This window comes from Geotrypetes seraphini, chromosome 10 (assembly GCF_902459505.1).
Source record: "Geotrypetes seraphini chromosome 10, aGeoSer1.1, whole genome shotgun sequence".
NCBI lineage: Eukaryota > Metazoa > Chordata > Amphibia > Gymnophiona > Dermophiidae > Geotrypetes > Geotrypetes seraphini.
In genome coordinates, this window is record NC_047093.1 from 22,542,430 (window position 1) to 22,556,992 (window position 14,563).

Genomic DNA, 14,563 nt, shown 5'->3' on the forward strand with positions numbered 1-14,563 from the left:
TCAAGGCCCAGCAAAAAGGATGAGAGATCTTCGGGCACTGGCACCGGCATGTCCTGTGCCTTGGTGCCGGATGCCAGATGGGGGGGGGATAAGTGATACGTTCGGGTGGGTGATGGGTATGGAGGATATCGGATCACGGCGGAGGGGGGGGGGGTGACGCGAGCGGAGGGGTGCCGGATCACGCGGGGGATGCCGGATAGCAGGGGGGAGGTGCTCGTACATCGAGGTAAGCTCGGTTTGCGAGGCACCAATATTGCGAATGTTTTGCTCGTTTTGCAAAACACTCGCAAACTGGTGCACTCGTAAACCGAGGTACCACTGTATTTTTTTTAATGGGAGGGCTTTTTTTTTTTTTCACTGGAAATTTTTCCGTGCCAGAGAGCGAGGGAGAGGTGGAACACAGAATCGATTCAGTGACATCAATAAAGAACAGTTTCCTTCTGGAGGTTCTCGCACGCTTTAGCCTCCTTGAAGACGGGCTTCAGAGACCAGGAAGCGCCGAGATACATTTGCACGCAACAAACAAAAAAAATATAGAAACATATGTTAATAATATTCAGTCAGTTTGTTTCGGCTTCCGGTAAAGTGCTAATGAGAAAAAAAAGATCGGTTTGGGTGCGGAGCTGTCGAAGAGGAAACGCCATTGTCCAACCATTCAGAGGCCGAAGAGAAGCCGTCTACAGAGGCCCATGCCTCGCCTCGTATTTAACAAGCGCGCTCTTACACTTGCTCAGCTCCCTCCGTAAGTCAGACACCTCGAGACGCAAGGCAGAGTTCTCTTTCTCCAGGAAAGACGCACGGATGGCTATCTGGTTCTCCTTCAGCCGCCGGGCGTCTCGCGAGCGTTTGGCAGCCATGTTATTCTTCTTGCGCCTTGCCCAGTATTTGTCATCCTGCTCAGGAATGAAATGAAGATAACAGAAAAGATTAGATTTCAGAACAAGAACGCCAATGGCTCAGTTTTTTGTTTTTTTTTCCCTCTCTCTCTTTCTCAAAAGGAATGTCTTAATTGACAGGGATTAACCTTAAAAGAACAATACAACCGCCCCTCCCTAATTCTATATACAGTACTACCTTGGATTACGAGCATAATCCGTTCCAGGAGCATGCTCGTAATCCAAAATGCTCGTTTATCAAAGCGAGTTTCCCCATGGGAAATAATGTAAAACTCGCTTTGATGCGTTCCCTCCCCCCCGAGAACCGGCATTGCTCCCCTCGAAGGCCCCCACCTGCGATCAGGCACCCCCCCCTGCGATGCGGCACCCCCCCTGCCTCGAACCGGCACCCCCCGACACGATTGGGCACCCCCCCCGACACGATCCGACCCCCCCGACACGATTGGGCACCCCCCCTACATGATCCGACATCCCCCCGACACAATTGGGCACCCCCCCGGCGCTTCTTACCCTCATCTGGGAACTCTAGAAGATCGGACTCCTCGTCTGCTGGGCCTTGAGCATCTGAGCCTGCTCAAGGCCTGCAAGTTCACGTTCACGTTCAGAACGTGAACTCGCAGGCCTTGAGCATGCTCAGATGCTCATGGCCCAGCAGACGAGGGCCGATCTTCAAGAGTGCCCAGATGAGGGTAAGAAGCGGCGGGGGGAGGGGGGGTGCCCAATTGTGTCGGGGGGGGGGGTCAGATCGTGGCGGGGGGGTGCCGGTTCGAGGCAGGGGGGGTGCCGGATTGCCGGGGGGGGGGGGGTGCTCGTAAATCGAGCCATGCTCGGTTTCCGAGGCACCGATTTTGCAAATCCTCATACCCAAAGTACTACTGTATAAACGGCATCCAGCTTTGAGCATTATTTTTGGGTGCTTAAATCTGGGCGGCATTACAGAATTGAGACCCAAGTCCTCAAATTTAACACCACTGCTACTATTTATCACTTATATAGCGCTGAAAGGTTTACACAGCGCTGTACATTTTGACATTTAATAGACGGTCCCTGCTCAGAAGAGCTTACAATCTAACTTGGACAGATAGACATGACATATAGAGTTGGGGATGTAGAACCCAAGGTGAGAGGAGTTAGGAGTTGAAAGAACTCTCAAAGAGGTGGGCTTTTAACTTGGACTTGAAAACTTTATCTTCCCCCCCCCCCCCCGACTGACCCAGATTTGTAAGCAATGACAGAATTCAAAAGCATGGGATAGAGCTTTAGCAAGAGGATGGGATCAAACCAAAATAACCCCCCCACACACACTTTTACAAAACCACAGAAGCGGCCTGCGAACGCTCCGCACTGCTCCCGATGCTATAACAGAAGAATGAATGTTGGTAGCCTTGGATTTCAGCTGGGGCGAAGTTTTGGATAAACCTCATTCTCACTCTCATAAGAACATAAGAATAGCCTTACTGGGTCAGATCAATGGTCCATCTAGTCCAGTAGCCTGTTCTCACGGGTGGCCAATCCAGGTCACTAGTACTTGGCTAAAACCCAAAGAATAGCAACATTCCATATAGAATCTCAAAAAATAGCAAGATTCTGGAATGCCAGAGAGTAACAAGATTCTAGAATCCCAAAGAGTAGCAACATTCCATGCTACCGATCCAGGGCAAGCAGTGGCTTCCCCCCTGTCTTTGTCAATAACAGACTAGGGACTTTTCCTCCAGAAAATTGTCCAAACCTTTCTTAAAACCAGCTATGCTATCCGCTCTTACCACAACCTCTGGAAATGCGTTCCAGAGCTTAACTATTCTCCGAATGAAAAAATATTTCCTCCTATTGATTCTAAAAGGAGGGAGGTGGAATCAAACGGGTAAAGATCAATTGATTGGAAGGATTTTTGGTTTGTTTGATTTTTTTTTACCTGTGTTCAGGTGCAAATATTCACAATTTCTCAGTCACCTTTAAAATATTTATGGGGCAATATTCAACTCTGGTTAACTGAGCAGGGAGGGTTCAACCTGGTTAAGGAGCCCTAATCTAATGTCTGACACCATAGCAATATCCAGTTAGGCTTAAGGATGTCCTGAGTTAACTTGATGTCTACCCAGGTGCCATCGCTGAATCTGAGAGTACCCGGGTAACTCCTGGTGCCTGCCTCAGATTCACACTTTCAGTAGCAACACCCAGATTGGGGCTGTCTCTGAATATCTAGGCCTAATTCAACGCGGCAGCAGCCAGAATTTAAAGAAATACTGGACCACCACCAGTTAAATATTGTTCCCTTAATAATTCATGCTCAAATACCTCAGATCTGCACATATTAGCATCAATAACCTCAGATTTAACCAAGCCAATTCATAATTGCCCCTAATAATTTAGGTCAACTCAAATATCCATGAACTGGAATTGAGAAGACGTTCATCTAGCCTGAAACAAACAAGCAAAAAGCCCTCTGGGTAAATCACCTGATCCATTTTGTCTTTATGATTTTCCAGTCAATCAAGAGCCCCCGCCCCAGTTGGTCCTACTCATAGTTACTTCTATGTCTGTGTCAACATCCAGGAATACTGATAAGGAGAAATACCGATCACAATAGGAGAGGAGGGGGGAGAGGCATGTTAACACACTGCAAGGGGAGGGGGAAATGACAAAATATTGTGCCAAGCTGACTATAAGCCAAGGTCCCAATTTTTGGACTTTTTTTTTTGGGGGGGGCAACATATTTCAGTTTATAGTCGAGTGTATAAGGTATAAACAAATTTTTATTTATTTTAAAATTTTCTATACCGCCAAAAATGTCAGCGGTTTCCAAATGTGGTTCCCTAGTACCGATACAATATTTCCTAAGTCACTCATTTCATTTTTAATCTGAAATAACTAGAAAATCCCCAGGGTGCCCTGTTTGAGCAAAAAGAGTGCAATATGGATGACACTGTCCCTCGAAATGGGGGGGGGAAACGTTTTTTTCACCCAAATAAAATGAAATCCCCAAATAAATCTAAACCAAACAAACCTAACCTATACAGCACCGAATGAATGCATGTTGCACAACTGCTAGTAGCAGCAGCGGAAACAGAAAGACCAAACGACTCCACAGTCATTAAGATATCTTCATCGTCGCATTTACTCCCTGTCCTCAGTAAACTCTTAATATAAAAAGAACTACATATCCCAGAATGCTATTGGGCAACAGATTCAGCAACAAGTAGATGAAAATGCCACCTAAACTTTAAAATGATGCTTGCATGGAAACTAGCACCCTTTCTGCACTCCCAGCCTGGTTACCAGTTCCAATTTACCTTCAACTCTTCTGTGATGAAGACTTTGCGAGCTTTTTTGATCATCGGCTGTGGTTTGAGCTCCTCCTCCGAGAACTTGCATTTGCGAGGATCAAACATCTCCTGCCCCGGGATACTGGAGAGCGCAAGATCTGCAGGGTCTGGTTCATAACCCACAGGAACTTGAATGGTTTCCGGGTCGATGGGGCTTGGTGTGTTGCGACTGGATGGCAAAATGTGACCTACAAGCAATGCCAAAAAAAAGAGGAATATAAGGGTTTTCTTTTTCGAAAGAAAATTTTCCCATTACGTTCTTCGTTTCCCCAGGAATTTTTTTTTTTTTTTTTTGTCTCTTCTATCCTCATGATGTTTTGGTTTTTTTTTTAAATAAATTCTTTATTCATTTTAAAATCAGATACATAGTGCAAACAGCTAAACAAACAAGTACAGTGGTGCCTCACACAACGAACTTAATTCGTTCCAGGAGCAAGTTTGTTATGCGAAAAGTTCGTTATGTGAAACGCGTTTTCCCATAACAATACATGTTAAAAAAAATAATTCGTTCTGCAGCATAAAATATGCTAAGATGACATAAAAAAAGATAAATTTGTCAAAATGGTGAAAATGGTGGTCTTGCTGAGGCCAAACTCTTTGACGAGGTCACACTGTTTTACCCCACATTCACTCCTTCTAATTATTTCCCGTTTCATTTCAACAGAAATCACCTTCCTGCTTTTTCTAGAAGCCATGATCTATAAAAAATATTGAGTTTATCTTAAAAGGACGACTGTATACAGTGAGAGAGGGCAGTTAAGCGCAGTGACTAACGACTGCCTGCAGTGCCTGCGCGGAAGGATGCAATACATCGGCAGCTCGGGCGACTTCGTTGTGTGAAACGAAGTTCGTTGTGTGAATCAAGAAATGAAGTTCGTTGTGTGAGGCGTTCGTTATGCGAGGCACCACTGTAATATATCCAATTGCACTTTGATTCAATCAAATACTATACAATTATTAAATCCCACCTCCCACCCTCCCTTTCCCTCCCCCCATCCTGGATATGTATACCAATCTTTCATAAACCAAAGAAAATTAATATTACCATATCATAACTTGCAATATTTTGTTAATGGGTCCCATATTTCCTTACATTTACTATGATGACCCCTCTGTAAAGAAAAAAATGTTTTCAAACTTATAAATTTGACAAACGGACTCCCACCAAAAACTATAATTCAAGTTATTACAATTTTTTCCAATTTTTCATTATCGTCTGCATGGCCACTCCTGTCATGATAAGAAGCAATTTATTCTTATTTGCTTTATAGGTTTCTTAGTGAACAATATCGTTCCAAATAATATTATATCATATGATATCGATAGTGGAACTTCCAATATCAAAATAATTTGACCCCAAATGGTTTTCCAGAAGTTGAGTATCAAAGGACAATAATAAAGCAAATGATCTAACGTCCCTATGTCAAGATGAGAATGCCAGCATTTATTAGATTTCATACTATCCAACTGATGTAACCTAACCGGGTTCCAAAAAGATCTATGCAATAAGAAAAACCAAGTATGTCTCATAGATGCTGATGCTATACATTAGAGAATGTCACGGTGGTTGTTATCCGCGGCTAGCTGCGGGTAACCCGCCAAAACGGTGACCAAAAAAAAAAGGTCACCGTGAGATCGGGGACAAGGCCATTCACCGCCCCGTGGAGCGGTGAATGGTTAGCACGCGCGGTGAAGAGCGTTCGATCCGGCAGCCCCCTCTCTCCCGCCGGCCGTCCAGCCATGCATCTCCCTCCCTCCTTTTCCCTTAACCTTCTCTTGTTGAAACTGGCGATTTCTATAAGGCTATGTGCTGTATTACAGCCGGAGCCTTGAAGTTGCGTCGCGTTGCCTGCTGGAAAAGTCTCCTCCAATGCAACTTCCTGTTTTCGGTTGCATCGGAGGAGACTTTTCTAGCAGGCAATCCGACTTGGCTTCAAGGCTCCGGCTGTAATACAGTGCATAGCTTATAGAAATTTCCAGTTTCAACAAGAGAAGGTAAGGGAAAGGGAGGGAGGGAGGGAAATCCACGGCTGGCCAGCAGGAGGGAGCTACTGGAGAGTGTGAAGGGTGCTGGGGGTGGGAAGATGGAAAGGAGAAGACGCTGAAGACGGGGACGGGGCGGTGATAGGGACAGCGGGGACAGGGACGGGGCAGTGAAGGGGACGGCAGAGATGGGGACGGGGCGGTAAAGGGGACGGGGCGGTGAAGAGGATGGTGGTCCGGGGACGGGGCAGTGACGGGGACATAATTTTTCCCCGTGTCATTCTCTACTGTACATCTCATCCTCCAGTTTCAAATTCATGGCCATCGAGATGCAGAAATTTGCTGCTTTATCTCAATACGCCAAATATCGTTAAGACAAGTTTTTGGGTTTTTATTTATTTGGATTTATCCTCATGATGTTAAACATTTTAAGAATAATGAAGCATGCGCAAAAAGACACGTTGTAACCCTTTTCTGAACGCATTATCAATTTTGGTCCAGCACTGTTGTCCACCTACTTTGGCAGCCTCTATGGTGCCATGAACCTAAATTTGCAACTAATAAGAGTTTCTTCTCATATTCTCTATTCCCTGCCTCCCCCCCCCCCCCCCAATTAGTAGTCATTACAGCAAAGGGCCTCAGCCGTGGGCCATAAATTAGAGCTTCCACCTTAATGTAGCTACCACGGCTCCTGAGTTTCATCACAGTGATAGATGGACTCCTTCACTCCACAGGCTGTCAGTGCCCAGTGAAGAAATGCCAGTCCCAGGAACTGAAGTCAAGGCAGTGAATACAGGGGTTATTCTGTATCTCCTTCCAGCACCCAATTCAACCTCCCATCCGCCGCTGCCTGCCAGCATCCCTCCTTCCAGCACCGATTCAAATCCCTGCCCGCCGCCGCTGCTCCTTCTTCTTGCCACCAAGAAGCCTTCTTCCCATCAGTTCTGACGTTGGAGAGGCAGTTCCGGGCCAACCAGGCAGCGATTGGCTGACCTTAAATTTCCTCTCCGATGTCAGAATTGACGTTGGGAAGAAGGCTCCTGGGCGGCAAGAAGAAGATGCAGCGGTGGCGGACGGGGGTTTGAATCGGCGCTGGAGGGAGGGGAAGCGATCACCTGCCCCGTTGTCCCGACGCACAGCTTTGGGACGCTGTCCCTGAAAACGGGACATTTCAGGACAATGGGACAGTCGGTCCAATAACGGGACAGTCCCGTTGAAAACGGACGTATGGTCACCTTATCTTAAAAGCCCTGCATTTCATGTCTTGCTCTGCTTGAATGAATTGCCATAAAACACTAAATATTCCTACGTAGCATCGCAACCATTTGGACAAGTCTGCACAACAGCTGTGGTCCAGAGGAAACAAAGTCCTTTCACTTTCCAGTGCAAAACATCTGGATCTTGTTGTGTTTGGGAAAGGGCCGACAATTGAGAGGAACAAATATATTGTATTCATAAAAACATCTAATTCCTCAGTTGGGGGTTGTTCTTTAGCAAAAATATAAAATAAAACCAAAAAATAGCTGGAAACCCCAAAAAAATTCAGAATATGGAAAACAAGATTGGAGGAAGACCAGAAAGACCAAGAGAACTTAGATTTAAGATCAGTTCTCCATCTGCTTGATGTAACTGCTGAAAAGATAGGATAAGATATGGGGCTGAAGAGGGGCACTTTAATTGCTTATCACATTCTCAGGATAGATAGTTGTAACAGATTTTCCTATATGATGCCATTTCATTCCTGAACTCCAGGAGAAACTGGGAGAAGGATCAAAGTCTTTCACTTGATTTTTTTTTTTTTTTGGGGGGGGGGGTTCATTTTCTTATTTTGTCTAAACATTCCAGTGATTGGCAACTATCAAAAAGCCCTCTTTTGGTCTAGGAAAGAAAACAGATATCCTGGGGATGGGTGGGGGATTACATCAAGGAATTGTCTGGATGGGAACGTCTGGAAGGAGTAGAAATGCAGAAACTGAAAGGAGTTATTGTAAGGGTGACAAAATCTTTTTGTGATGCAAGTAAGAAAGGCCACTTTGGTTCTCAAAAGTAGAAGCTGAGAAGGTAAGGAATAAGAGGTTAGCTTTCATAAACCACACACACACACAAAAAAAAAATCGCAGAAAGAGGAAGACAGACAAAAATATCTGGAAAAGCTAAGAGAGGCTGGTCAAGAAGTCAGGAAAGCAAAGATACAAATGGAAGAAAAAAAATAGCTGACACGGTAAAACGGGGAGACAAAACATTTTTTAGATCTATCAATGATAGGAAGAAGTACAAAAGTGGCACTGTGAGACTCAAAAGTGAAGTGGAGGGAAACTGATAAAGAAAAGGCTGAATTGCTTAACATACATTTCTGTTCTGTATTCATGGCTGAAGATCCAGGAGCAGAAGACAAATGCAAATAGGGTTGATGGAGTGGAAGACCTGGCCTAACTTACTGGTGCCCACCACAGATACCTAATGACGTCTAAGTCAACCAACAATGAGACACAACCAACTATGAGACACAATCAACCAACTATGAGAATCAACAATTTATTAAAAAATATATAACACATAGAATATACACAAAAATTGACACATGTAGCATATATGAAATATATGTATAGCAAGGCCTAAGAAAGTCTTTAAATCCTCTGTTTCCTGGACTCCAACACAGTCTGTGTTTCGGCTGAAACAGCCTTCCTCAGGGGTATTTTAAAAAATGCCTCCAAAACAGTTGATCTGGGCCTGCCTCTCATAGTTGGGCCCGATTCTCATAGTTGGTTGATTGTGTCCCTTCCCCACTCTCTCTTTTCATATTACATTTCCCATGTGGGGCTGTTTTTCTTTTCTTTTTTGGATAAGGTATTTTCTACCTCTAACCATGCAGGTAGGCATTGTTAAGCGCTGGTAGGCGCTGTGCTGAATTCTGCATGCAACATCAATTAAATGTTAAATAAATGCTTTCTGTTTTTAAATTGCCTTGGAATGGCGTTTTCAATTAATTAATTTGGAGTGGCACGAATAATTCGGCTGGGTGCCTCGAATAAAGTGCCATTTACAGAATTTCCCCCTTTGTGTGCACTGATATTTTAATCAGCACTACACCACAAGAGGGCACAACCTGTCTACAAAACTCGTCTAATTATCAATCGCAAACTCTGCTTTTCTAATTTCTGGCTCCAATGTCTTCATTCTAAAGCAACCGTTAAAAGCCAAGGCAGTTGTATTTCTACTCTGCAAGTTTTAATAAAGTAAAAAAAAAGCTGATTATATCAAAAAAGGTGTACTCTGTTTGGCACACAAGGTTCTTTTCTTTCTACCAGGTCCCAAAATAGCTTTGAACAAAACATGTGAACCCACCTCAGAGTTTCTTTAAATACTGTCCTTGAAGACAAAAACAATATTAACTACTGTATTTTTCGGACCATAAGACGCACCAGCTCATAAGACGCACCCATCTGTAGAGGAGGAAAAACCAAGAAAAAAAAAATTTGGTTCAGAATTTTTTTTCTTCTTGTTTTTTCCTCCTCTACACGTAGATGCGTCTCGTGGTCTGGTGCTGGGAAGCCCGCAGCCACCCAAAGCCCGAAGCCGCTAGAAACTGCCCACAGCCCAAAGCCACCAGCAGCCTCCCTGATACCTTTTTTAGTGGTGGTGGTCCAGTGCTTCCTGCCTGGTCCCGCATTGCTCTGTAATTGGCTGCAGTCAGTAACTGACTGCAGCCACTCACAGAGCTGCGCAACCAGGCAGGAAGCGCAAAGGTCACGCTCCTGCATTGTGCGTCGCTCTTCTAAAGACCAAGGCAGCCGTCCAGGAGACTAGAGAGTTGCGCGGGGACAGAAATCCCACCCGTCCCCACCCGTCCCCGCCAAAGTCCCACCCGTCCCCACCCGTCCCCGTGAGGACTCCCACCCGTCCCCGCGAGGAATCCCTCCGTCCCCACCCGTCCCCGCGAGGAATCCCCTCGGTCCCCGCGAGGAATCCCCTACATCCCCACCTGTCCCTATAAACTACAGAAATAGTTATTTCATTTAATTATGCTACTGAATTAAAGGCTCTGGTAGAAACCCATTTAAAAATAAGCAAAAAGACTTTATTAATTTGGAAATATTAATTGGGAAGAATACATACTTTGTAAATGGGTTTCTACCAGAGCCTCTAATGTTTATAAATTTTTATCAACACAACTAATATACTACTTTATCCTTAAGCAAAAAAAAAAAATAATAATAATTTTTTTCCTACCTTTATTGCCTGGTTTCTGCTTTCTTCATGTTCTCATTCAATTCCTTCCATCCACTGCCTCTCTTCTCTCTGTGTCTTCCATTTGCTCTGTTACTGTGCCTCTCCCTTTCTCCCCCCTCCCAAATTGGTCTGGCACCCATCTTTTTCCCTCCGCTCCCCCCATAGTCTGGCACCTCTGTCTTCTTCCCTGCCAGCGTCTTCTTCCCATTCCCTCTTCCCCATTTCCTTTCAGTGTCCTTCTCCCCCACCATCTTCCCCATGTCCTGTCAGGCAGCATCCTTCTCCCCTCTCTGCCTTCCCCATGTCCTTTCAGCGGCCTTCTCCCCCCTCTGTCTTCCCCATGTCCTTTCAGTGGCATTCTCCACCCCTTTGTCTTCCCCAGTGCTTTCAGGGTCCTTCCCCCCCCTTCCTCCCGTTTACCCCATGTCCTTTCAGCGGCCTTCCCCACCCCTATTTTCCCCATGTCCTTTCAGTGGCATTCTCCACCCCTTTGTCTTCCCCAGTGCTTTCAGGGTCCTTCCCCCCCCTTCCTCCCGTTTACCCCATGTCCTTTCAGCGGCCTTCTCCACCCCTGTTTTCCCCATGTCCTTTCAGTGGCATTCTCCACCCCTTTGTCTTCCCCAGTGCTTTCAGGGTCCTTCCCCCCCTCATCTCCCGTTTACCCCATGTCCTTTCAGCGTTCTTTTCCACCCCTTTGTCTTCCCCAGTGCTTTCAGCGGCCTTCTCCCCCCTTAAGCGTCTTTTCTTCTCCACTCCACCTTTCCTCCCTCCCTGCCTCCACCTTTGTGGCGCTTTTGCACCCGACCGACAACAGAACAGGCCCGGTCGGACAAATCTCCCTGTCCTGTAGCCGCAAATCTAAATTACCTTCTTACAGCAGCTGGAGTAGTGAAGCTGCTGTAAGAGGTAATTTAGATTCGCGGCTACAGGGCAGGGAGATTTGTCGGCCGGGCCTGTTGTCGGTCGATCGGGGGACCTGACCGGCTGTGCACATTCTTCGGGGCGGACCGCCCCCTCCCCCCTCTTTCGTTCGCCATTGCCTTCTCCCTACCTGCCCTGTCGCAGCACACAGCCGAACGGAAATCTTCCTGATGTCAGCGCTGACGTCGGAGGAAGGGAGGGCTTTGCTTAAGCCCTCCCTCCGACGTCAGCGCTGACATCGGGAAGATTTCCGTTCGGCTGTGTGCTGCGACAGGGCAGGTAAGGAGAAGGAGACTACCCTCGCGGCTCGACCAACCCCGCTGCGATCCAACCCCGCAGGAACCCCGCGACCCTCGGAGGCGTCCCCACGGGATCCCCGCGACCCTAGGGGGCGTCCCCACGGGATCCCCGTGACCCAAAGGGGGAACCCGCGGGATCCCCGCGGGTCCCGCGGGATTCCCGTCATCCCCGTTCCCGTGCAGCTCTCTACAGGAGACCGCGCTGGACCACGGCCACTAAAAAAGGTACGGGGGGAGGCGCAGTGTATTCGGTCCATAAGATGCACCCCCTTTTCCACCCCCTTATTGGGGGTGGAAAAAGTGCGTCTTATGGTCCGAAAAATACGGTATTTGATAAGCAGAATTAAGACAGATTTGACAAACCTTAAAATAATTTCCATTATATCATTACATTACATTAGTGATTTCTATTCCGCCATTACCTTGCGGTTCAAGGCGGATTACATTCAAACTAAAAACAAGAATTACATTCAAAATTTGAAAGAATAGAATAAGCGATGATATAAAATTTTTAAGGTAATTAAAAAAAAAAAAAAAAGTTGTGATAGCTAATTCCAATGCACCCACAAGTCCTGTAAGAAAACATGTTTTCAAGAAGAATAAACCACAAGATTAAACTGTTTTTTAATCACCCATCCGTCTCTCCCGGTCTCAATCCACCCAGCTCAGTGGCGTAGGAAGGGGAATGATCTGCCCCGGGCGCCATCTTGCCCCCTTCCTACTCCTCCTGCCGCACCTGCGCCCTTTTCTCTGTACCTTTTTAACTTTGGCACGAGCAGCTGCCAACTTGCTGCCCATGTCGGCTTCGGAGCACTCTCCGACGTCACTTCCGGGACCCGCGCCTAGGAAGTGATGTCAGAGAGGGCGCCGAAGCCGATGCGGACAATTCTAGTGGCTGCTCATGCCGAAGTTAAAAAGGTACGGGGAAAAGGGCGCGCGCGTGTGGCAGGGAGGGGCTCACCCTCGCTACGCCACTAACCCAGCTCATCCTGTTTTTCAACTAACCCACCCCACCCTCATAACATACCAATCATCTTATATACCGCAGGGCCATGAAGTTCTATGCGGTTTACTAAACGTACAATTAAATGAAAATTAAAGATCCAAATGATTAGAAAATAAGACTATAAAGGCCTTGTAGTTCGTTAGGTTTGCGATATCTGTGTAAATTCAAACTAATTACGTGAGATTGTCATTGGAGTGCTTTTATGTTTCCCTTATACACTTCTCCCTTCGTATTCGCTGGGATAGGGGATTAATAGAACCGCAAATACAGAAACACTGCAAATAACTTTTTTATATGTTATTCACTGTTTTCTATTAAAAACCATCGTGAATAACATGGTGGAAAACTTAGCCTGTTCCTGAAGGAGAGGCAAAACATGGTGAAAAAAGTGCCGGGAATTGGCGATTTTCTCTGTAAACGCTTGGAATCAGCGATTTCTCTAGGCAAGCTGATATAATTTGGGGGGAGGAGCCAGCAAGCTAAAAACCGTGAATAATCGAAACCGCGAATACGGAGGGAGAAATGTACTTTATATTCAGATATTTCTCAGCATTTGCTCATTTCTGATCTGAAGGTGGCGCTGTCTTCAAATGCTAATAAAAAAATGTATTATGCTAGTCCAATTAAAAAAAAGAGAGATCATCTTTCTTTCTTTTCTTTGTTTGGTTTCTCTTTATTGCCTTCAAGAAGAATGAAATTGAACAAAATGTCTTTGATCTTCAGACACCAGAACTCTCACTTCTTCTAATCTAATACAAGATTTCTAAATCGCTCTAATACCATTTAGTTCAAGACAATTTACATCAAAAAGAAGCCAACGTAATTCTAGAGGAAAATACAATTCCTTGGATAAAAAGATGTTCTTACAATTCTTTAAAGTACTAATTTCACAATCTTTCATATAAAAATGTTTTCAACGTTCTACATTTCCAATAACTAACTTCTGTCCTTATTTGTACAGGTAAATCATTCCAAATGACAATAACAGCATATATAAAAGAAGAATTAAACTGACGTTTCAAACGTATACAGTAAACCACCGCGAATTCGCAATTCACGAACTCAGTAATTCGCGGTATTTTCCAACCGCCACTTCCTTGTGCCAAAGTCATGATTATACCAATCAGGAGCTGCTTTGGTACGCTATCTGGCGTGTCAAAGCAGCTCCTGATTGGTGTAGCCTGACTTTAGTAACAGGAAGAGGCGGTCGGAGCAGACCGCGAGTGATTTTTCAGCCCCCGCCAGCGCCCCAGCTGCCCTCTCCTGCCTCTCGACAGGCGAAAAACGGTATTTGCGTTTTTTCAAAATCCACGGGGGTTCCTGGAATGGAAACCCTGTGAATTTCGGGGGAGTACTGTCCCTCTAAAAGGGGGAAACTGCAATAAAAATGTATTGCTCAATCTTTTGGATGAATAAGGCAAACGTGAAAAGAACAAAGTGAGATGATCGGAAGCCTCTGCCTGTATAAAATGATGAGTCAGACAAACTGTTTTAAACTATACATTTCTCTATAGGCAGCCAACAGTGGCGTAGTGGTGGTGGTGATGGGGTCTGCCCTGGGAGCCATGTTGGTGGGGGCGCTAACACTCCTCCTCTTCCAATTCCTCCTTTCCACGCGCGCCCCCCCCCCCTTCCCTCTAGTTGAAGTTGTTTGCGGCAGTCAACGTGTTCTTCGCGACCTCATCGTCTCTCTCGCTGACATCACTTCCGGGTGTCACGCATAGGATGTGACATCAGAGGAAGAGCCAACGGGGTCGCGAGGAGCGTGTTGTTGACCGCCACGAGTAACAACTTCAACTAGAAGGGGGCGATTGCGGCAGGAGGGATCAGGGAAGGAGTGGGGGGGGGAGGTGGAAATGAAACAAGGACTGGGGAGGGCACCACCACCCCAGGCACCTCTCACCC

At 45.9% G+C, this 14,563-nt stretch overlaps 1 protein-coding gene across 2 annotated transcripts in view; it reads right to left on the reverse strand.

The window, feature by feature from the left end:
- Window positions 1-300: 300 nt before the first annotated feature.
- The window catches only part of HLF (HLF transcription factor, PAR bZIP family member), a 58,590-nt gene continuing 44,327 nt past the window's right edge, over window positions 301-14,563 (reverse strand). The window contains exons 3-4 of one of the 2 annotated variants that reach the window (XM_033962439.1): window positions 4,187-4,407; window positions 301-893 (exon numbers count right to left, since the gene is read on the reverse strand). In XM_033962439.1, coding sequence (XP_033818330.1) covers window positions 678-893; window positions 4,187-4,407 — 437 coding nt within the window. In that variant the 3' untranslated portion in view covers window positions 301-677. Of the gene's footprint in view, window positions 897-4,186; window positions 4,408-14,563 lie in introns of both variants that reach the window. The other variant, XM_033962438.1, reaches the window with a different exon arrangement.